This window comes from Bos javanicus, chromosome 23, assembly GCF_032452875.1.
Source record: "Bos javanicus breed banteng chromosome 23, ARS-OSU_banteng_1.0, whole genome shotgun sequence".
Classification (NCBI taxonomy): Eukaryota; Metazoa; Chordata; class Mammalia; order Artiodactyla; family Bovidae; genus Bos; species Bos javanicus.
In genome coordinates, this window is record NC_083890.1 from 15,929,019 (window position 1) to 15,952,343 (window position 23,325).

General features: G+C 50.7%; 1 protein-coding gene and 1 non-coding gene across 3 annotated transcripts; both read left to right on the plus strand.

Annotated features, from left to right (window-relative positions):
- The first annotated feature begins 278 nt into the window (after positions 1-278).
- On the plus strand, positions 279-351 carry TRNAW-CCA (transfer RNA tryptophan (anticodon CCA)). The gene has a single exon. It is a non-coding gene; the product is annotated as a tRNA-Trp (tRNA).
- A 9,699-nt stretch (positions 352-10,050) lies between these two features.
- On the plus strand, positions 10,051-16,380 carry CIMIP3 (ciliary microtubule inner protein 3). Of its 2 annotated transcripts, none has more exons than XM_061398176.1 (2): positions 10,051-10,176; positions 15,854-16,380. In XM_061398176.1, the coding sequence occupies exons 1-2, from the start codon at positions 10,168-10,170 to the stop codon at positions 16,181-16,183; spliced, it is 339 nt and encodes a 112-aa protein (XP_061254160.1). In that variant the 5' UTR covers positions 10,051-10,167; the 3' UTR covers positions 16,184-16,380. The 2 variants fall into 2 exon arrangements, with proteins under 2 accessions (XP_061254160.1, XP_061254161.1); XM_061398177.1 differs by lacking the exon at positions 10,051-10,176 and adding an exon at positions 14,030-15,069.
- Positions 16,381-23,325: the final 6,945 nt, after the last annotated feature.

A 23,325-nucleotide genomic window follows, 5' to 3' on the forward strand; every position in this document is an offset into this window, starting at 1 on the left:
ACTTCATTTTCATTTTGCTGACAGTTCATAGGTGTGGGTATGGCACGTCTCCCCACCCTCACCACTACTTCAGTATCCATTGCCTAAAATTAGGGACATTCTCCTTAATGACCACAATGCAGTTATCACACACCAGAAATTTAACATCGATCGATACACTATTAGTATCTAAAATATACTCCCCGTTAAAAATTTCCCAGTTATCCCCAAGGTGTCATTTTAGTTTTTGATTTTTTTTCCAACCCGCAATTCAATCAGGATTCACACATTGTGGGACTTCCCTGGTGGTCCAGTGGCTAAGACTTCCTGCTCCCAGTGCAGGGGGCCCAGGTTCGATTCCTGGTCAGGGAACTTAATCACACAAGCGGCAACTAAGAGTTTGCGTGCCACAACTAAAATATCCCACATTCCGAAACGAAGATCCCTCATGCATGCCGCAACTAAGACCTGGCACAGCCAAATAATTTTTTTTTTTAAAGACTCACCCATTGAATTTGCTGGTCATACTCCTTTAATCTCGTAATTTAGGGCAATCCTCTGCTTTTGTTTTTCATGACTGTGGCATTTTTGAAAAGTCCACTCCAGTGTCAAAGGACAGGATGAGAGGGACCCTCAGGGCTTGTGGCTGGGAGGTCGTTTTTCCCACCAAGAGAGGAGGGATTGAGGAACAAATTGGGGGACAGAGCATCTTTAAAGACACTGTGTTCCCCAAATGTTTTTGATTGGTGACACATCTGTGGTCAACCTTGTCCTACCCCACCCACTCCCAGGGCACTGCTGGAGCCAGTTCCTGTTCAGAGCATTTGTGGAGGCTTCCCAGTTGCCTGTTGCCGTGCTGAAGGTTTGAGGTAACTGGAGCTAGAAGAGAATTATAGAAGTCTTATTTCTACCTTGCAGGGTCTTGAGATCTCATCAGGGAACTGGGTTTACATGATTCAAGGTGGCAGACCACGATGACTAAGTACAGAACAGTGACTGCTGCCAGTGACACATACACAGCAGGAATTCAGAGGAGGGGAGAATAGCATGGGCTTCCTGGAGAGGTCCAGGAAGGCTTCTTGGAAGAACTGAGGCTTGAGCTGGCCTCTGAAGGATGACAAGGATGTTGACAGAGACGGGAAGGGCTTCCACACATACCCACAGGATCCGCCCCTCCACCCCCTACCTGTACATCATGGCTCCTCCCACTGTCCACACGGGAAGGGCACAAGGGGACTCCTGAAACCACATCATGCCCTGGACATCATCACAACCCAGTCAAGTGCTCTAGATACTCAGGCACGAGATAGGGGCTTCCTTCATGGAGACCTCCCACCTTGGGTAGCTCCTAGGCTCTTACACCCTGAAACATCCCCAGGAGAGTTACCATCCAGCAACTCCATTCATACACAACTTCCACCATATAAATAATATTCTTGTTTTTAAATATTTATTTATTTGGCTGCAGCAGATCTTAGTTGTGGCACGTGAATCTCGTTCCCTGACCAGGGATTGAACCTGAGCCCTCTGCATTGGGAGCTCAGAGTCTTAGCCACTGAACCACCAGGGAAGTTCCTATAAATAATCTTGAGAATGTCTGTGTGCCCTGCTCTAGACTATGAAGGATCCAGAGAAATCAGAGACATGGTTCCTGAGTTCAAGTTGCTTTAGTCTATTTGGGGAGACAGTGAGAGACACGTGGAGAGGTGAAGGGTGGGGAGGTAAGTGAAGAGGGGGAGACTAACAATGGGATTAACAGAGATTCAGAGTAGGAGAAAACAGGGTGGGCTGGAGGATCTGAGGAGGGCAGGCAGGAAGGGCGAAGACCTCTGCAAGGGCTCGGGGTGGTGGAACTAGGAACTGGGAGATGGGAGAGAGGTCACAGCAAGGTCAGCCAGGGTGTGACAGGCTTAAAAAGGCAGAAACAACACAGATTGTCCAGTTAAAGATGACTGGTTAAATAAATGATGGCATAATCACACAATGGAATAATCATGCAACTCTAAAAATGAGTGAGTCAGCCGACTGTGTCCAGTTTTCTACCAGATAAACTGATAAACTGTTGCCAAAACCATGTGTACACGTGTGTGTGTGTGTGTTTTACCATTTGGGGCAGAATAGGTGGCTCAGACAGTAAAGCGTCTGTCTGCAATACAGGAGACCCGGGTTCAATCCCTGGGTTGGGAAGATCCCCTGGAGAAGGAAATGGCAACCCACTCCAGTACTCTTGCCGGGAAAATCCCATGGACGGCAGAGCCTGGTAGGCTACCATCCATGGGGTTGCAAAGAGTTGGACACGACTGAGCGACTTCACTTTCACTCTGTATAATCTTATTTGCTTGTATTGGCACAGAGACACTAAGGAAAGATAACCTAAGAGACTAGTGAAAGTGGTTTCTGGGGGGACATGGTGGGAACTGGGCAAAGAGAGCGGGAGGGAGAATTCTCACTGAACATTGTTTTACGCTTTCTAATTTCCAAACCATGGGAAATACATTTGCTGTTAAAAAATTTAAAAATAACTCAGCAGGAGAGTTTAGTTTAAAAGCACCATGGGGCTTCCCTGTTGGCTCAGTGGTAAAGAATCTGCCTGCAAATCGGGAGACTCAGATTTGATCCCTGGGTTGGAAAGATCCCCTGGAGAAGGAAATGGCAACCCACTCCAGTATTCTTGCCTGGGAAATCCCACGGACAGAGGGGCCAGGCAGTCTACAGTCCATGGGGTCGAAAAAGAGTCAAGACATGACTTAGTAACTGAACAACAACAAATGGACCCACCACAAAGCAGCCTCTGCATCACCTGGGATTTTACTAGAAATATAGGATCTCTGGCTCCATTCCAGATGTTGAGCAACCTCTTGAGACGTCCATTTGTTCATCTGTAAAATAAACTGTTAATTTAAAATCATTATGGAATCAGTGAGCTGTTGCTCACTGGTACCCAGCAGAAGATCTGCAATATATTTTTTTGAGAGTGTAATTTAAGCAGTTTTTTAAAAAAAATTCTATTGCAGTTTAGTTGATTTAAAATGTTAGTTTCTGCTGTACTGCAAAATGAGTGAGTTATATATAACAAGACCCCCAGGTAATTCAGGAGCATGTTATAGTTTGAGAAGTTCAGGCCTAGAGTTGGTGGTTACCAGGTGATGGAGCAGGCAAGGGTAACTGGTGGTAACAGCTCTTTGTAAGGATCTTTAGCAGCTGGATGAAAGACCAGGAGAAGGAGAAAGAGTAGGCTGAGGGACTGTGGGAGGCCGTGTAATTCATCAGTTAATTGCTTAATCATTTGGTTAACTACATAAGCAGGAGGGGATTTGGACACGTGTGCTGGTGGTAGAAAAAGAAAAAGTTGTTAGTCTGTGGGACACTTCTTAGGAAGAAGGGAAGGGCATGGTAAACAGTTTGCATATAGGGAGATAAAAACAACTCTGAGCTCGTTTCCTCATCTGTAACATGGGAGTAATAACAGTACCCTCTCTGAGGGTCATTAGGAAGATTAAATAAGATCATAGATGTGAAGTGCCAGCACAGGGCCTGGCACCCAGGGGCCACTCCTTAAGCGTTTGCTCATTTCTTCCCCTTCTGGTCCCTTTGCCTTAGGGGTTAGCCCTGGTTGGGGGTGGAGGAAAGAGGGGAACCAGGGTGACACATGAGCATCCAGAAGGGCTTGAGGCTGCCAAGTAGACAGCAGGGCTCTCCCTGCCCTCTACCCTCATTTCACCCAGATTCCTTTTCCATGTTGGTGTGTGGAGAGGTAGGGGGCTGTTTCTGACAACTTTGGAGGCTGGGTTCCCTGGGGCAGGCTCGGGGCTTGATTCTCTGTCCAGCTCAGCCCCCTGTTGTAGCCCCACTCCATCTAATGATGACATCTCACACCTGGTCCCCCAGGAAAAGAAACAGCCAAATAACAGGCTTCCCTCCAAACAGCCAAAAGCCCAATCCTGTAATTAAATCTTAGCTTGGCAGTTACTTAGTCACCTCCAAGAGCCGACTTTCCTGGCCGGTTCTGGAATGTGGGGTGGGATGGGGGCCCGGCAGGTACAGTCTCCCCAGAGACCCAGCCGGGCCTTTGTCAAAGTGGTGGTCTCCCCTCCGACAAAGCCAAATGCTCCTGGCTGGGGGAGTGCACTCCGAGTGTGGGAAGGGCAGGCTGAGAGACACCAAGAGTCACCACCCCAGGTCTCTGTGGTGAGTTCTGCAAGGGCAAAAGTCAAAACTCCCATCATGCCAATTCCCATATCCACTGAGCTGTGGATCACCTCGTCCTACCGCATGCTCCAGGTTGGAGATGCCTTCTACCAGACCAGCTCCTGACACTGTTCCCTTCAGCCTGCAGGGTGGAGTGGGCTTCAGTCTCCACCCACCACCTCTCCCAACCCCAGCCTTCCTCTGGGCTGGGCAGGTGCCAGGAAATGTGGTCAGGCTAAGAGGAAGCCTGGCTAACATGGACTCCTACATCCTGAGAAGCTGGTCAAGGTCAGTACCTGGTGCCTGAGAGTATGAAGATCCAAGATCCAGCCCTGAGTGGGGAGTGGTGTGTTTGAGGGTGCTGGGAAGGGATGCATTTCCCTTGGTAACCGTGGGCTCTGTGGGTGGGACCATGGCAGAATGGGAAAGATCCTTGCTGGGGAATAGGTTTGAATCCTGACTCTCTTGTTTAGCAAGGGTGTGACCTTGGCTGAGATACCACCTCTCTGAGCCTCAGTTTGTTCATCTGTAAAACAGGGGCTATTAATGTAGGTGGTTATGAGATTCAATGAGATAGAGAGTTTAAATACCAAGCAGAGAGTCTGACTCATGGTGGGTACTTACTACCTGCATGCTCTCACCCCAGTTCCCTGCCTTGACTTTGGGCATGGACATGCTGAACAGAACAACAGACAGAAGAGAGGCCCTGAGAGGCTGCACGAGAGCAGTACCCATTCAACAAAGAACCTCAAGAAGGAAAATTCCATGGGGGCCTAGGAGACGGGGCGGGGTAGGTGTTTACAAGGTTAGGTTCAAAAGCCAGGCAAAAATATTCCATTGTAAAACACATCCCACCATCTGAAATCATTAAAAAAGAGAGAGATTGTTTAGTACAAAAACAAAAACCCAAATCTCACGTAGATTGTGACTATAGGTAGATAAGATGTATTTGTGAATGAACAGCCAGGGGTTTGCAGGGACCAAGACTGTGGATCGGACTGGGAGTGTGGGGGTAGTTGGGGCGGAGCAGGTGGGAAGTGCTAGGATGACAGGCGGGGCTTTTACTTTTCAGTAATGTCCTCTGCTGGTAGATCATTTGTCTTAACTTAAAATTCTACAAATAATAAAGAACATTATTTATGTTTTAATATTGGCCATGCAGGTTCTTTGTTATGGTGAGAGAGCTTTCTCTAGCTGTGGCTCTCAGGTGCCCTAGCTGTGGTCCATGAGCTTAGTTAGATGCCCCACGGCATGTGGGATCTTAGTTCCCCAACCAGGGATCGAATCTGCATTGGAAGGCAGATTTTTTTAAACCACCGGACCACCAGAGAAGTCCCAAAGAACATAATTTAGCATGGAATGTATTTTCCCTTTTTTAAAATAAAGAACACTGGATGGGGGCCAGCATGGAGATGTGGATTTCAGTGCCACTAAGCTCCTGTTATGTCCAACCTAGATAGCATATTAAAAACCAGAGACATTACTTTGCCAACAAAGGTCCATCTAGTCAAGGCTATGGTTTTGCCAGTGGTCGTGTATGGATGTGAGATTTGGACTGTGAAGAAAGCTGAATGCCGAAGAATTGATGCTTTTGAACTGTGGTGTTGGAGAAGACTCTTGAGAGTCCCTTGGACTGCAAGGAGGTCCAACCAGTCCATCCTAAAGGAGATCAGTCCTGGGTGTTCATTGGAAGGACTGATGCTAAAACTGAAACTCCAATACTTTGGCCACCTGATGCAAAGAGTTGACTCATTGGAAAAGACCCTGATGCTGGGAGGGATTGGGGGCAGGAGGAGAAGGGGATGACAGAGGATGAGATGGCTGGATGGCATTACTGACTCGATGGACATGGGTTTGGGTAAACTCCGGGAGTTGGTGATGGACAGGGAGGCCTGGCATGCTGCGATTCATGGTGTCGCAAAGAGTCAGACACAACTGAGTGACTGAACCGAACTGAACTGAACTGAACCTCCTGTGAGACCACGCAGGCTTCCTGAGCCTCAGTCTCTCCATCTGTAAAGTGGGATGCTCATGCTCAGTCCCTTAGTCATATACAACTCTGCAACCCCGTGGACTGTAGCCCACCAGTCTCCTCTGTCCACAGGATTATCCTGACAAAAATACTGCAGTGAGTTGCCATGCCCTTCTCCAGGGGATCTTCTTGACCCAGGGATCGAAACTGCTTCTCCTGCGGCCCCTGTATTGGCAGGTGGATTCTTGACCACTGGGTCACCTGGGAAGCCCTATAGTCACGTGGTGCACTCCAACACTCAGGTGTAGTTTCTCATCTGATTAATGTGTTCCTTGGCTGGCAGAGCGGAGGCAGAACAGCAGATGAGGGTTTCTGGTGCCTCCTGTGCAGGGGGCGCCCCGGGGAAAGAGAGGTGAGCTCTGGATGCAGGGAGTATTTCCCCAGGGCGCGGCCCGCTCCTCTGCACCAGCTCTGTGCTCTGCTTCTAGCCTTCAGGATCCGTCCCTACCCTCTAGGAATCAGTGGAGCCCCGTACACTTTTCACATGTTCTGGAGACCAACACTTGAATGGGGACTTTGAGCCCTGGCTGTGTTTCCATGCAACCTCTCGTGGGTCCATCTTGTCTCTCCCTGTCTTCCTGAGACCTGAAAGTCACAGCAGCTGCATCTACCATTCACTGAGCATCTTTGCTGTGTGAGGCACAGAGCCGAGTGGACTAGGTGCATTAACCCAATACCATCTTAAGAAATTTTTTTTTCATTTATTTTTTGGCCACACCACATGGCACGTGGGAGCTTAGTTTCCTGACCAGGGATCAAACCCATGCCCCCTGCAGTGGAAGTGTGGAGTCCTCCTAACCACTGGACCACCAGGGAAGTCCCAACCCACTACCAGCAAGTCAGCTCTACAAAGGAAGAGGACAATACATCCATTTTGTGGAGGGAGGAAAAAAGACTTCAAATGACATCTATTGTTGTTTAGTCACTAAGTCATGTCCAACTCTTTTATGACCCCATGAACTGTAGCTCGCCAGGCTCCTCTGTCCATGGAATTCTCCAGACATATGGGAATGAGTTGCCATTTCCTTTTCCAGGGGATCTTCCCTGACCCAAGGATCGAACCCCAGTCTCCTGCATTGGCAGGCAGATTCTTTACCAGTGATTCTTCAGGGAAGCCGCAAATGACATCTACGCATACCCTGTGACCAGTCAATTCTCTGTTAGCAGTAGGCCCCAAAGAAACCTTCACCCTGGTCCCTAAAGGCTTGTGGATGTGATGTTATTGCAGTGCTGTCTGTGCAGATGGGGAGTTGGAGGCACCTGGGAGGAAAGGCTTTGGAAGCAAGGAATGAGGCTTATGCAGCAACACGGATGGATCTTAAAAACAGAAGGTAGAGATCAAAGTAAACAACAGAATGAGACCTAGAACACACAAAACCACTTATGTAAATGAACACTACCTGCACACAAAACAATATGTATTTTGAAAACACAGTTGAAAAAGAAGATCCTTATTAAGAACATTAGAATAGCTGCCTCTGGTGGGCGTGGGTGGAGAGTGTGGTTGGAGACTGGAGATAAAGAGGGAAAATTAATACAAGAGAGGAGGCCTTCATGGACCAGTGGTGATAAGGCACCCTGGTGTGAGCTGTAGGAATAGCTCAGTTGTTTGTACTTGAAGTCCAACAAAGGAAACTCAAGTAAGGATCAGAGAGGTTAAGTAATTTGTCCAAATCACACAGCAGACAAGGAGGAGTGGAAAGAGGATGTTCGAATAAGTAGGCTCCTTAAAGCAAGACGGTAGCAGGACCCTGAAAGCCACATGTCTGCACTGTAACAGCAAAGAGGGCAGGAGGGGCAGAGGGATAGAGGACAGGTGTGTGTGGCAAGGCCTGGGGATCTTCTTGGGCTCCACAAGTCAGCCCGGCATGTCACCAGCTCTCCCCATCCTTCCCAAACACCCACTGAGTGCCGTGGGGTACAGATCACCCTCCTTGCCTTCCAGGAATTATGATGAGGAATAAAATGAGCTCATGCTTGGGGTGTGGCAGAGAAGTCAGAAAGAGTGGGCTTCCAGGAGGCAGGACTGATTCAGTGCTGTCTGGGGCTTAGAAACGATAATAACAATATAACTCAGCACTGACCATGCAGCAGGCCCTCCTCCCCACCCTCTCCCAAGCAAGATACCATCTGCCCAGAGCCTTGGAGATCCCAGATCAGAGGCTCCGCCGGGGCTGCCCTTCCTCCCCCCTCCTCCCTGCCTGCCTCCCCTCCTGGTCCCTCCCATCCTCTCCAGAAATTAGGGGTCATTACCATTAGGGTGTGAGATCTGAGCACAGCTTACAAGTCATCAACACCCCAACTCCCAGTCCGCCTGGGGGCCCCCAAGTCTACGCCACACTCAACAGGCAGTGCTGAACAGGAAGGAAACAGTCCTGGGCCCAGCCCTGGCCAGCGGGCCGAGGGCAGGAAGTCGACAGCTGCCCTGCCTCCCTCACCCCGGGCCCCCTCCTTTCCTCCTCACTGACCCAGGGAGAAGCACAGGGCAGTCCGACATGGGGCATTTCTGACACATTCCTGGAAGTCTGATGTTGGGGAGATGGGACCCGAAGGAGGTGTGTCGGGGGAGACATCTGGTTTTGAAGATGGCAAGAGGGCAGCCCATTCAGCCACCTATCCCTCAATACAGTTACCCACCCACACATAATAACAGCCAGTTTTATTTATTTATATATTTTGGGGTCACATCATGCATAATGTGGATCTTAGATCCCCAACCAGGGATCGAACTCATGCCCTCTGCATTGGAAGCACAGAGTTTTAACCACTGGACCAGGGAAGTCCAATAATAGCTAATATTTACTGAGTGCTTCCTCTGTACCAGGCACTGTCCTAAGTGCTTTGCCCTACTCTGTTATTAGTAGTTAGGGACCTTTAGTCCAACCATTTCACAGATGAGTAAACAGAAGCACAGAGAGATCAGTTATTTATGCTTGCCCAAGGTTACACAACTAGTAAAACGGTAGAGCCAGGATTCAAGCTCATGAAGTCTGGCTTTGAGCCTGCAGTCCCATCCTCTATACAACAACCCACCATCTATCCACATGGACCATCTTCCCAACCACTCACCTGTGGCCAACCCACTTAACCACCTGTTTACTCACTCATGCATCCATCCCTTCATCTTCTAACCCCTTGTTTGAAGTGGTTTAGGAAAGGGAAGAGCAAATACAAAGACTTAGAAGGGAGAGAGCAGGGCATGTTAAGAAAGTAGCTGCTGCACAGAGTGAGGGAAAAGATAGCAAGAGATGAGACTAAGAAGGTGACCAGGGCTCCAATCAGGAGGGTCTGCTCATCCGTCGTCTATCCAACTACTCACATCCATCCATCCCCACTCTGCTCTCCTACTCCTCTGTCCATCCATGTGTCCATCCATGAGTTCATGTGTCCATCCATCCATCTATCCATCCATCCATCCATGTATCCATCCATCCATCCATCCATCTATCCATCCATCCATCCATCCATCCATTCATCCATCCATTCATCCATCACCCTTCATTCCTGTACTTGAGAAGGCAGATAGAGAGGAAGAAAGAGAATAGAGAGTTAGCTGGTTACATTTCTTCCATGCCAGTGATTTTTTGTGAACTTTTGTGGGGCTGGGGCAACATTAGGACTCCCCAAGGTACTTGAATAAACAGAATGATTTCCTCCACTCTCCACTTACCCCACTACCCATAGCTCACCAGTCCTGGGCACCATGGGAAGAAGGAATTGCAGAGTGACTAGGTATTAAGGTTGGAAGAACCATCCAGACCTTGAAACTTCTGCCCCCAGCCCCACCCCTGTATCTCCTTAGGAAGACAGAAGGAATTATGTTGTCAAAGAGGTGTCACAATGCCCCCAGCCCCATACAAGTTCTCCTACCTTGGTGTCCCAGTACCCTCCCAAGAGTCCCTGAATACCTCTGGAGCCCTTGGCCACCAGAAGTTCCATCTCACCACCAAGGAAGGCACTGGTCAAGGATGTTCCAGGTGGGATGACATCATGGTGTGGGATCAGGGCAGCCCAAAGTAGCAAGAAGTTTGATTGGCAGGAAGGAGTGTGAAGGCCTCAGCCCAGCCCAGGCAGCTGGGAGCTGCCTGACTCCTGTTCCCCAGCCATGGAGCTGTCCTTGTCTCCCCGGGTGGGGGGAGGGCTGGTGACCACCATTCAGCTCCTTTGTTCTCTGCCCCTTCACTTCCCTGAGAGGCTTCCTGGACCCTTAGTTTGCACGGCCCCACCTCCTAGGCACACTTGTGATAAGTAATAATGCTGGTCAACATTTACTGAGGGCTAAAGACGTCCAGGTGCCTTAAGGAGAATATCTCATTAACTCATAGTAACCCTATGAGATAGAGTCTCTATTATCCTTCGTACATGGAAAAACAGGCAGAATGTATTATAAATTACCAGAGAGACTCTCCTGGTGGTCCGGTGGTTAGGACTCTGAGCGTCCTCTGCCGGGCGCACAAGTTTGATCCCTGGTTGGAGGACTAAGATTCTGCACGCTGCGTGGTGTGGCCAAAACTAACTAAATAAATAAATTACCGGAAGAGCAGGTACCCAGTGGGTGGTAAAGGCTTCCTGAGGAAGCCAAGGCCCCCCAACTTGGCTTCCTCACTGACTCCCTTCAGAATTCCCGTCCCCTCACTGAAGGCAAATAAGTGCTCATAAAGCTTCAAGCATGGGTGACACCTCTGTGTAACTTCTGGACGGGGCTGATGATAATAACCACTTTCTTTTACAGCTCCCACGACTCATGGTGCCCCCTCCACAAGCTGTGCAGTAGATAGCCTTATTAGCCCCATTTTGCAGATGAGGCAAGTCAAGCTCAAAGAGGTTCATTGACTTGCCCAAGGATGCCTGACCTGTAAGAGCAGAGTCACGTCCCGAGCTTAGACCTTCAAACTCCAAAGCCCGGGCACATTTCCAGCATCAGGTGCCCTGGGAGGCTTCACCAGCTGCCTCACCTAGTGCTATTTGCATTTTGACAGGGCACAAGGCCTTCCACGAAAAAGGGAGGTGCAAATGGTGGCATATCAGGCACGGGCTAGGCCAGTAGATGGGCAGGGGGCTGAAGAGGGGCCTGAAGTATTGAACCTCATCTCACATATGAAGTCTTCTTGCCTTACTCAGAAAGTGCCGCCCTGAAGTCTCCCTCTTCCCCATTCTCGGTCCGGGTATAAGGGACAGATGTATACATGATATATCTAAAAAGCCTGGGTGGGTCTGCCTGCGAGTGTGGGGGTCATGGAAGGAGAGGGTCAGATTCTTTCTTTTGGCTCTTAATTCAAAACCCAAGTGAAAACAGGGGAGTGTGATTCATCAGGGAGCGAAAGGGCGGGTGGGACCCTCTCCTTGCCCTTTAAACTTCATTGCCCTCTATGGAACGGGAGGACTAGGAGGCTTAAGGCAGCAGAAAGCAGACAGGGGAGATGGAGCCCTTCCTTCCACCTCTAAACTCACCACCTCAGCATTTCTCCACCTCAGCATTGTGAGCTGATGATCCTTTGCCGTGGGCAGGGCGGGGGAGGCTGGTGTCCTATGGGATGTTTGGCAGCACCCTGGCCTCTGGACTCCAGTAGCACCTCCCAGTTCTAACCTCCAAAAATGTCTCCCCGCATTGCCACAAGTCCCCCAGGGGTGGGGTTGGGGCGGAAATGCCCCCAGGTGTGAACCACTTCCCTAAGTGCACACACACTGTGCATTTGACAGGGAGGACCTGAGAGGGGAGGAGACGGTTAAATGAAACCAGATGTTAACCTGGAAAGTACGCAGTAGGGCCCCACCCTGCCTCCAGAGCTGGCCATGCTGGGCTAAGCATGGGATGGGGTGTTCTCAGTGCGCGGAGCTTAGTCACCTGGAACCTGGCTGGGCCCCCGGAAGGGGTGGGACAAGGCTGGGGCTGCCCAACTTCCTCCTCCTCTTCCCATCTGCCGCCTCCTTTCTCTCTTCCTCCTCCCTCGCTCCCCAGTTCCTGTGCGAGCCTCATCCCTGGATGTGCTGGGGGTCCTGGGTTGCCCAAGCAGGATCTCGAGTATAGCAGCAGCAGCAGCTGGGGCATAGCTGACAGGAGACTCAGGGTCTAGGCTGGGGTGGAGCAGGAGAGGAGGATTCAAACCCTGGTTCCTGCACTAACTGGTCACTAGTTGTGCAACTTCTGCAAGGTTCTTACACGCCACTCACTAACCATGTGCGCTTACACCAAGCTCAGAGCTTCAGTTTCTGCATTAGGAAGATAGGAGGTTCCTCTGTCCATGGGGATTTTCCAGACAAGAATACTGGAGTGGGTTGCCATGCCCTCCTCTGGGGGATCTTTCCAACCCAGGGATTGAACCCACGTCTCCTGCATTGCAGGTGGATTCTTTATCACCTGAGCCACCAGGGAAGCCAGAAAGATGAGAATAACATCTCACAGTGGCTCTTTGGGGCTTTTGCAGAGGTCAGTGGTTAGTCCCTGGCAGTTGGTAGATTCTCGATCCTATTAGTAAAGAGTGTTGCAAGCCCTTCCCCTTGCAGGAAGAGCCCTCCACGACAATTCTGAAAGCACCTGCCTCTGTCACCTCTCACACCAGCTCCGGAGCCTGAGGGGCAAGGCCCAGCTGGCCAAGAGCTGCTGGGGAGCAGGGACTGGTTGGGGGCAGGGTCTCTGCAGTTCCCTGTCTCCACAGGCACAGGCCGAGCCTCCCTGCCGTGTCAGGAGGACCAGAAGCCCACATCCTCGGATTCATGCTTAACATGAAAAACCCGAGCCACTTGTGAGCCCCAGGAAAGGAAAATTCTACAACTCCAGGCTATCAGCCTCAACACTGAGGATAAGGAAACTGTCATGGACTCTATAGCACTGATTCTCACCGCCCTTGGAAGGAGCTGGCAATACCGAGAGATGTTCTCGGCTGTCACAATTGGTGGGGGGTGCCACTGGCAGCTAGTGGGCAGAGGCCAGGGCTGATGCTAAGCATCCTTTGATGCACAGGGCAGCCCCACAGCAGATGTATCCAGCCCAAAGTGTCAACGGGGCCGAGACTGAGAAGCACTGTTCCCCAGGGCTTCATATTTGTGTTCATATGTGTAGTGTCTCTGCTACTTGTATATCCAGAGCCTGGTACATAAGAGGAGCACAAATGGATAGAACAACTGACGTCACATCCTCAGCTGCGCTGAGAGATACTTCATAGAATAAACCTCACACTCCTTGGGGTGTCACCCTGTCTGTGCCAGGTCCAAGGACCCAGAACCAAAACCCAGCATTCAAAACCCCACAGTGTCCCCGCCACACCTGGGACATCAGGCCACCCTCTCTCACCAGCGAGCCTGGGGACTGGGGAGGGGTCGCCCTAGCTGCTCACCTGCCTCCCAGCACATCTAGCAAGGAGCCAGCAAGATGATGAAATGAGGACAGAAATGAACTTGCAGGCCCCATCCCCATGGTGCCGTGGACATGGCATGTACTGGGGGGTACAGGGTGTGGCCCCTGGAGTCAGCCAGGCCTGGGTTCCCATCGCAGCCTAGCTCCTCACCAGTCACATGACCTTAAACTTGGGAATATCCTCCTGACTTCTGTTTTCTCAATTATAAATGGGACTCATAATGATACCTTCCTTAAAGGGTTATTGTGAGGATTCTCAGAGGAGATCCACTGAAAGAGTTTGGCGCTGTGCTCATGGGTGGTGGTGAAAAATGATCGTGGATTATGACTATTCATACCTCATTTCCGGTGGGAGCCCCTCTGTCATCTGTGTCCCAAGGCTGAGCCTGGACGGGTCTGGGAAGGCTGCTGACCGCTCGTGCACCCCTCTCTCCAGGTGAATAGGATGTGGTGCTGACCTCTGAGAGCATGTACAGGCTGTTGGGACATTAGCCAGAGCCCTGAAGGACCACTATTTGGGATTAAGATGAGGCAAGCACAGGACCTAGGGCGCAAAATATTTGAAAGGAAGCACTCACCGTGCCTTTGCATGAGTCTGAATATGAGCCCCTCCTGAAAATGCATAGCCTTGCCTCACCCTAGTCCCAGCCCAGAGAAGGACCACCTCCCAGAAGGAGGGCCTGATGGCACGGAGGATGGTGAGATGGATGCAGAGGCCACAGCATCTGAGGCTTCCTGAAGGAGATGCCGTGAGAGCTGCTGGTGTGGGAGGATAAGGGAGAATTTTGAAGTGCAAGGCTGAGGGTCATATATTGCTAGGTGGGAACTTATGGGAGCAGAGACTGCCTTGGAGAAAAGCCCTGGGCAAGTGTGAGTTGGGCAAATAATTTATAAATTAAACACAACAGAACATACATTATGATTTGAGTAGTGGAGGTTTTGTCAGATGGCAGGGGTTCAACTTCCAATAGCTCTACAACTAGGGGTTTCCTCCCAGTTCCCTGGGGCCTCTGCAGACAGGAAATGGGTCTTCTTGAGAATTGCAGCCTGGGGGAGTGCAACAGAGCTGCCTGACACTCAGGGATCTCAGCCTTTGGGTTGTTCCATCACAGCTATGAAGATTCCTAGTGAGAGGGCACCCAGGATCTGGGAGATGGTATGGGGGTTCAAAGGTGAGGAAGATGATTCAGCCACAGGATGGTCAAGGAGGGTGGCAACAGAGGACCACATAAATGTCAGTACCAGGAGATAAAGGCTGCAACAGGGGCCTCCTAGGAGGGTGGACCTCCATACCCAATCACCCAAGAGTGGTTATGAAGGGCAGACATTGTTGGGTGGGAGACACAGTCTGTAACAATGAGAAGTGTTCTAAATTAGAACGGGGCTGGCTGGTTGGAAGGCCAATGACCCCTTACTAGAATCCAGTTCTGTTGAACCAATAGTTATTGAGCGTTCGCTCAATGTCTTGGTCTGGAGTAAGAGAAGGAATAGGATTTTGGAGGTTATTATGTCAAGGGTAAGGGTGAGAGAGCGCTGCTCTTAAGGGGCTCAGAGCTGAACAAGAAAGAGTATCCCTGATGGGTGGGAGGGAGGGCAGGCTAGTCTGGGGTGGACAGCCTGAGCTAAGGTGAGAATGCCTGGAAGGATCAGGTGTGACCAGGAAGTGACAGGCAGACGGGATGGCTGGAACTCAGGGTTTGGGGGAGCCCTGTCCTTCCAGGCTAGGGACTTGGCATTTATTTTCTGGGCAGCAAAAGGTGCTTTGAGGACAAGCCATACATTCTGGCCATTAATATATTGGGTTGGTCCAAAAGTTCATTCAGGGTTTTCCGTAGGATGTTATGGACTTTGGGGCCAATCAATAGAGAGACTAATTCAGTGTGTGAAGGGCAGGCTGGGAAAGCAAGAGATAAACAAACAGGAAGAGTTGGTAGAAAGCCGGAGTCACCTTGTAGGAGAGAGGATGGAGGCCTGGCAGGGGGCAGGGAGAGAAGGATGTGGGGAACATGGATGGACAGACCAGATGCAGGGGGAAGGGGCAGGCATGGGGTTGGAGATGAACCCCGGGTTCCCAGCCTCTGAGCTGGTCGAGGTCTCCAAGAAGCAAACCAAGTCTGTAGAAGCAGGTCTGGTGGGGGGACCTTGAAGGCTTTCTCCTGCCTGCAAGTGTCTAGCTCCAGGGCCAGCAGGGCTGGGCTCCAGGCGTAGCTCTGTGGGCCTCTCAGCAGTGCCCCTGCCCCCTCCTTCCTGCCCTTGGCCCTCGCAAAGTCCCCAGCTCTCCCCTTCTTTCCTCCTCCCAGGACTCACAGAAATCCTCAGTACCCAGTCATGGGCCGAAGACACCCTCAGGCCAAAAGGTGAAGGCTCCACACCGTCCCCTGTCCCTGTCGTGGAAGCAGGACCGTGAGCAGACTCTGGCGGCAGCCTACGTGCCCGTGGTGGTGGACCCCAGAGGGCAGAACCCGGACAAGCTCAGGTTCAATTTCTACACCTCCCAGTACTCCAACTCCCTGAACCCCTTCTACACCTTGCAGAAGCCCACCTGCGGCTACCTGTACCGCCGGGACACCGACCACACCCGCAAGCGCTTCGACGTGCCTCCTGCCAACCTGGTCTTGTGGCGCTCGTAGGCCTGTGCCAGTCAGAAGCCCCCTACCCTGCACCCTCACCCCCACAATGCTGGGTCCCCAAGGGGAAGGGCTGCTTCCTCCCGGAGGAGCAGAAAGTGCCTGGGCTAGGACGGCTGTGCCCTGCCCACTGTCAACAATGGCAAAGGGAGGTCTCGCTTTTCAGCAGCAATTAAAGTTTCTTCTTCCTTTCCCTGGCATCTGAATGGGTGGCTGTGGATGGGTAAACTGAGGCCACAGGGGTGCTGTAAGCAGGGTTATAGCCAGAGGTGCCTTAAGACTTGGAAGGACCTGATTCTCATCAGCTCACCCCAAGAGTAACCCCAACTCCCCTGCAGAGCCTGAGTCCCAAGCAAAGCTCATGCTGGCCACAGTCTGCCTGTGGTCCCAGTTTGGCAATCTCTCCAATAAGAGCTACATCAATCGACCGTGATCTGGGGTTGGAGCAGCCACTGGGGAAGGGGGACGTCCTGCAGGGAGTGAACCTGATCTCCAGGGAGCCTCCTCTCTAGCTCCTAGTTTTACATAAAACTGCCTCTTCTGACTGGTAGTTTTTTTGGTGAGGGATGGACTTCCCATCTCAAGTCTCCCCTCTGGTCCAGCAGAGCTGATGCTGAGTTTAGTTGGGCTCATGGGCTGTGGTTCACGGAGAAGGAGAGTAAAAGCAGAGTGCGCTTGACTCCTAGCCAGAGTGAGTCCTTGGTCACTGCCGCCCAAGGCTGGATCCAATGGCCTGCTGGCGCCAGCTCAAACTGGCCTGTGAGAGCTGGCAGTGGGCAGCTCCCAACTCCACAATCAGTGACTTCATGCTGGTAGCTTGAAACCAGTGAGTGGAAGTATTTACACCCAGGAAACCAGCAAACATCTATAAAACAGGATTTCTTTTTTTCCAGAGAGCCAGTGGTTAAATATTTACCAGCAGATGACTGAGTGATTCTAACTGGTTTCATTTCTAGGAATCATGTCTTATTGCAGGTAGAGTGGTGGATTCAGTGGTGCATACTTCTAGGGCACAGGAGACAAGGGGGCTGGTGTGGGATGAAGAGACAGGATGCTGGGGACCCAGACAAGCAGCCAATGCACTGGCCAGATTTCCCTGGACACCCTTCTCTGAAGAGAAGATGGTAAGCCAGAGAAAAAGGATGAGAGGGTGTCCTAAATATATCACCTAACATCAAAGGATCCAGGTTTTTCTATATATTATATTTGAAGTAGGCTGTCTTTCAAATTAGAGGCTTTCCTCGAATGTCTAGTGATCCTTGGCTGGAAGCAGGCCATTTGGCATCAGTATCAAGTCTCTCCTTCCTGGTTGTTCATGGAGCCAGTGTGGGAAGGAGCTGGGCTGGGGTCTCACTTTTCATATGCAGACTTTGCCATAACTTTCTGGTTTCCAGAGCAGCCCTTCTCTCTTGAGCTATCTCTCGAGGCTAGAGCTTGTCCAGTTCAAGTCTCAGAATAACGTTCCCCCAGGGCCAGGAGGAGAGAGATGACATCTTAAGATGTCTGTTCTGCTGCCCTGAGGAGGGCCTCTGGGGAGCTAGTTGCTCCTGACACAAACTTCCCACCAGTACCCCTCCTTCTGTCCCACCTGTCTGGTACCCCAGCCCCCATGACACCTTCTGTGCCCACCTCCTGAGCTTCCAGAGTCCTGTTGTGGGAATTTAAAATTTTATTTATTCTTAATATATTTATTTGGCTGCACCGGGTCTCAGCTGCTGCACTGGGGATCTTTAGTGGCAGCATGCGAACTCTTAGTCATGGCACGTGGGATCCAGTTCCCTGACCAGGGATGGAACCCAGGTTGTCTGCATTGGGAGCATGGAGTCTTAGCTACTGGATCACCAGGGAAGCCCCCCTCCTCCTCTCTGAGCACACTCAGGTTTCAACTTTCCCCACTCTGGGAAGGCACCACTCGTCCCTCTGTTTCTCTCGTCCAAAATTTGTATTAGAACCTGTCATCTGCTGTCTTCTTCTTGGTCTCTTTGGATCTGCAGCCTTTAGAAATGAATTGCCATTTCAGTGTGCTTTTCAAGAGACAGAGATAAATGCAAGTTTTCAGCACAACCCGAAGCTGTACCTCCCAACAGTCATCCCACAGACACTGGGTGAACAACTAGCGCATGCTGGGCCCTTGGGCTACAAAGACGAGCAAGAATCATCTCTGCGCCCCCAGACCCGACAACCTTGAGGAGTGGGGGCGGGGCCCGTATCTGCACGCGCTCAACTGACGCCTCCTCCTCGCTCCTGGAGAAGGTCGCCCCCTAGAGGTTCACCTTGGTAAAGCGGCCTCCACCGACGCTTCCAGGACACCTTGACAAAAGCCAGCCAAGGTGCCAGGTCGGTCTGGGCGGGACACTCTCTGGAGGCCCAGAACCTATGCTTAGGGCTCTGTTGTGTTTCTGTGGAGGTGGCCAGTGGGCAGACGGGCACGTTGGAGCGAGTCAGTAGGGACTGGGATTGCCACCCCTCCCATCCCTTCCCGGCATGTCTTCTACCTCTACACCCCTGCCCGCCATGTTCCCTCTCGTTGGCATCATTCAGCCCCGTAGGTGCTCTCACTCTGGTGTGGCATCTGTCCCGGGAAGGAGTCCTGCAGACAGAGCAGCCTGGGGAGGCCACGGTCCTCTCTCACGCGGCCACAGCACGAGCCGTCCACTGAGACCCTCTGTACTCCTCTCATAGGTCCCAGTCTTCCTCCTCCCACGGTCTGTCTCTTCCTCCTCCCACTGGTCCGTCTCTTCCTCCTCTCATGGGTCCCTCTCTTCCTCCTCTCACTCTCACGGGTCCGTCTCTTCCTCCTCTCAGGTATTCATCTCTTCCTGGATGCCTCGCTATGGAGCCCCATCTCCCTGACCTGGCATCTGTGTCTCTGGGGGAGGGATGGGGGGCAGGACTGCTAGAGTCCCTGCAGAGGGAGAGGCTGGGCTCTCGGGCTGGGGAGCTGTGGATTCCATTCGCACCTTGGGCTGGAGTGAGGGACAGGGCCCCACAGCCAGCCAGAGTGAGCTCCCTGTGGGGGGATTGCTCAGGCAGAGGGGCCACAGGGAAGGCACTAGACTCAGGGGCTTATAGATCCTGTAGGTTCATCCAGCCTTTTCCCCCCAGCAGTGTGGCTTATGGGAATCTTAGTTTTCTGACCAGGGGAAAGGTTGGCGTGCTGCAGTCCATGGGGTCACAAAGAATAGAATAGGACTGAGCGGCTGAACTGAACTGACCAGGGATTGAACCCTGGGCCCTTGGCAGTGAAAGTGGAGTCCTAACCACTGGACTGCCAGGAAGTTCCCTTCCCAGTGATTTGACGACTTAGGCTAAAAGAAAGAATTAACATGGGAAAACTTTGGTACATTACCACTTAAAAATTTTGTGAACCTGAGAATGTGATTTTTCTGCCCCCTATTTCTTCTGTCTCACATGGAAATAATAACATCCAACCCACAGGACTGTCGGAGAAGGCAATGGCACCCCACTCCAGTACTCTTGCCTGGAAAATCCCATGGGCAAAGGAGCCTGGTAGGGTGCAGTCCATGGGGTCGATAAGAGTCGGACACGACAGAGCGACTTCACTTTCACTTTTCACTTTCATGCATTGGAGAAGGAAATGGCAACCTACTCCAGTGTTCTTGCCTGGAGAATCCCAGGGACGGGGGAGCCTGGTGGGCTGCCGTCTATGGGGTCGCACAGAGTCAGACATGACTGAAGCGACTTAGCATTAGCATAGCACAGGACTGTCTTGAGCCTGTTCATCGAGCTTAGCCTGGTGTTTTAGACAAGCTCTAGTCTATATTAGCTCTCTTGAATCTTATCTTATCATTCATTCAATAATGTTTTATTGAGCCCCTCCCAGTCAAATGTTACTCTCAAAAAGATAATTTGGGGGGGGGTGTAATGAAGGAACTGTTCACAGATAACTGGGCATGGTTAAGGGACTGATGATATGCCTAGAGGGTGGCAACAGAAGGAAGCCCTCCTTACCCCTAAGCCTGAGGGGTAGAGGGATGAGGCTTTGTCACAGGAGACTGGAGAGAGTTCTAGCAGGAGCTGTAGCTGAAAGTCAAAGAAAACAACCAGGACCCAAACTGTGGCCCAGCAGGGATGGGGGGAACAGATACCCAGCCTCGGTCTTTTTCCATCCTCCAGTCTCCTAGCAGTGCTTCTCAAAGGATGAACCTAGCTTGAAGCCAGAGGGTCAGGGAGCCCAGGTGATCCAGTCCACAGGGTTCAGCCTCCTGGGGCTCAGAGCAGACCAACAAAGGTAGAGAAGGAGTGAGGCAGGGGCCAACAGCATAACCAGCACATGCCCATGTGGGATCCATGGTACTGGGTGTTGAAAAAAAATGAGGAAGACAGAGGTCTCTACTGGGGAGCTTGCTGGATTCCTGAGGACAGGCTGGTAATAACCAGCTGCTTACAATTCCAGAAAGAAATGAGTGTTCTGTCTGTTATTGTAAAAGTGTGACTATCATAGACTTTAAAGTAAGCTGTAATGACTTCCACCTGTTGTTCCTGCCTTTCTACAGTCCCCTCCCTCTGAGTGTGGGTGAGACCTGTGGCTTGCTTCTACTCCACAGACTATGGCAAAGGTCATGGGTGTCACTTCCTTGATGAGGTTCCACTATATGAGATTCCATTTTAGCAGATTACAGAGTGGATCTCCTCGCTGACTTGATAAAATAAGCAGCCATGTTGAGGAGTCTATGTAAAGAGGAACCGTGGGCAGCTTCTAGAAACTTTGGGCAACTTCTCGGACCTGAGAGTGTCCTCCAGACAATGTCTAGCAGAGAGCCGTGGCTTCAGTCCTACAGTCACAGGAAATGAGTTCTACCAAAGACCTGGATGAGGTAGAAGTGGTTGCTTCCCCAGTCAAGCCTTCAGATGAAAACATAGCTAGCCCAGATGGTACCTTGTTTCCAGCCTTGTGAAATCCTGGGCAGAGGATGCCGTTGAGCCAGGCCTAGACTCCTGGTCCACAGAAGCTGTGAGATAATAAATGTGCATAGTTTGAAGCTGATGACTTTGTGGGTAATTTGTTATGCAATGTTGAAAACTAATAGAACACATAAGCAAGATGAATCAAGGGAAGGTGAATCCTGCAGATTCAGAAGGCTTCACAGAGGGGGTGACTTTTGTGCTCACGCATGAAGAGTGAGGAGGATGTAAGCAGAGATGGAAAGATGAGCTGTCACCTCCTCCTTGACCTCTTCATTTCAAAACCTGGGCCTGAAAGAACTCTGCAAGGACATGGATCCTAGCCTGGGTCCCAAGCGAAATAAAGGGAGGAGCCCTCTCTGCCCTCTCACCCCTGGAAAAAACCATGCTCTGGAGAACTTGATCAAAGCAGGCAGATCCCAGAGCCCCCCTCCCCTGCAATGCACCTTAAGTCGATCGTTTTAGGTGAAAGAGAAGTAAAACAGTCCCATTTGATTCTTTTTTCAAAAATGGTTATCTTCTGTTTATGTGAGCAACATATGTGCATTATGAAGTGTTATTTTTAAATTTTTTTATTTATTTTGGCTCTGCAGCATGGCTTGCAGGATCTTAGTTCCCCGACCAGGAATTGAACCTTGGCCCTAGGCAATGAAAACACCGAGTTCTAACTATTGAACTGCTGGGGAATTCCCATGAACCATTTTTTGAGACGCAGATTATTTTTTTTAAAGCAAAGATTAAAAAATCACTGGTGATCTCATAACTTAGAGATGACCCTGTTAACATTTTGGTGATTTCCTTCTCATCATAGGTATCATGTTCACAAGTGACAAGGACAACTGTATTGGCATCACTCTGGTCTCAGTCTTTCTCTCTCTCTGGTCTTCTAAAGGGGCATTCTTAACTCGGGTCCTTTGGATGAACTTTCTCAGAATGGGCAAAAAGAGCTGGAGAACTGGAAAGGAGACCTTCTAGTGGATAATGGAAAGGAAGAAAACTGCTCCCTGGGGGAAAACCTGGTCTGAGAAGGCAGAGACCTGGTCCAGAGCACGTAGTCCCCCCACCCCATCCCCTCCTCTGTTATATCTGGCAGATGCCTGTAGATCAGGCCAGGGAAACAGCCCCCAGAGGTTCCTCTGTCAAGGAGGGAAATCTCTCCCTGGGTGCCCAGGGTTCTGCTTCCGGTGGTTCTTCTGTGCCCTGAGCTATTGGAAGGGGGTGTCCCCCTGAGAGAGGGCTTCTAGAACTGAGCAATATTCAGGGGCCCAGATCCCATCACTCCAGGCTCCTCCCTCCACCCAGCCAGTGCTCACAGCCTGTGGATACACAGGACTGGGCCCTGATGGCTGGAAGGCTGTGATTGCCCTTCTTTGTTGAGCTGGCCCATCTCTCTGAGCTGACGTCTCCAGACCCAGTTCCTTCTGTCCAGTTCTTAGGAAGTGATCTTAGGATGACAGCCTGACACTCTTTCCACAAAACTGTATAAGAACTACCGTCTTCCTGGTGCCTCCATCCTCAAACTGCCTCTGAGGGTTCTAGTTTGCTTTTTTTTTAATATGTTTTTGATGTGGACCATTTTAAAAGTCTTCATTGCATTTGTTACAGTATTACTTCTGTTTGATGTTTTGATTTTTTGGCCGTGAGGCATGTGGGATCTTAGCTCCCCAAGCAGGAATTAAACCCAGGGATCTAACCTGCACCCGCTTTATTGGAAGGCGAAGTCTTAACCACTGGCCTGTCAGGGAAGCCTCCTCTAGTTTACTTTTTTATTTAAATGAAGAGAGGGTGGTCCATGTAGCAGATGAGAGAAGCAAACAGGGAAGGGACAGGACAGAGCTAGGGCTTAAGTGCACTTGAATGCTGGCTGGGGACTTCTCTGGCGGTCCAGTGGCTAAGAGTCCACGCTTCCCACATGCCACCACCAAGAGTTCGCATGACACAACTAAGGGTTCTGCGTGCTGCAACTAAGACCTGGCAGTGCAGCCAAATAAATAAATATTTTTAAAATTATATATATATATATATATAAAAAATAGTCTATGGCCAGAGAGTATGCCACTAGAGATTAGAGAAAGATGTTGCTGCATAGATGGGCTTCTATTCTCAGCCAGGGACGCTTCCAGGACCAGCAGGTAGAGCTCACTCATGCACCTGTGTGCCTGCACTCACAAACACACAAACACACACACACGCATGCCCCAAGCCACTAGGCACACACT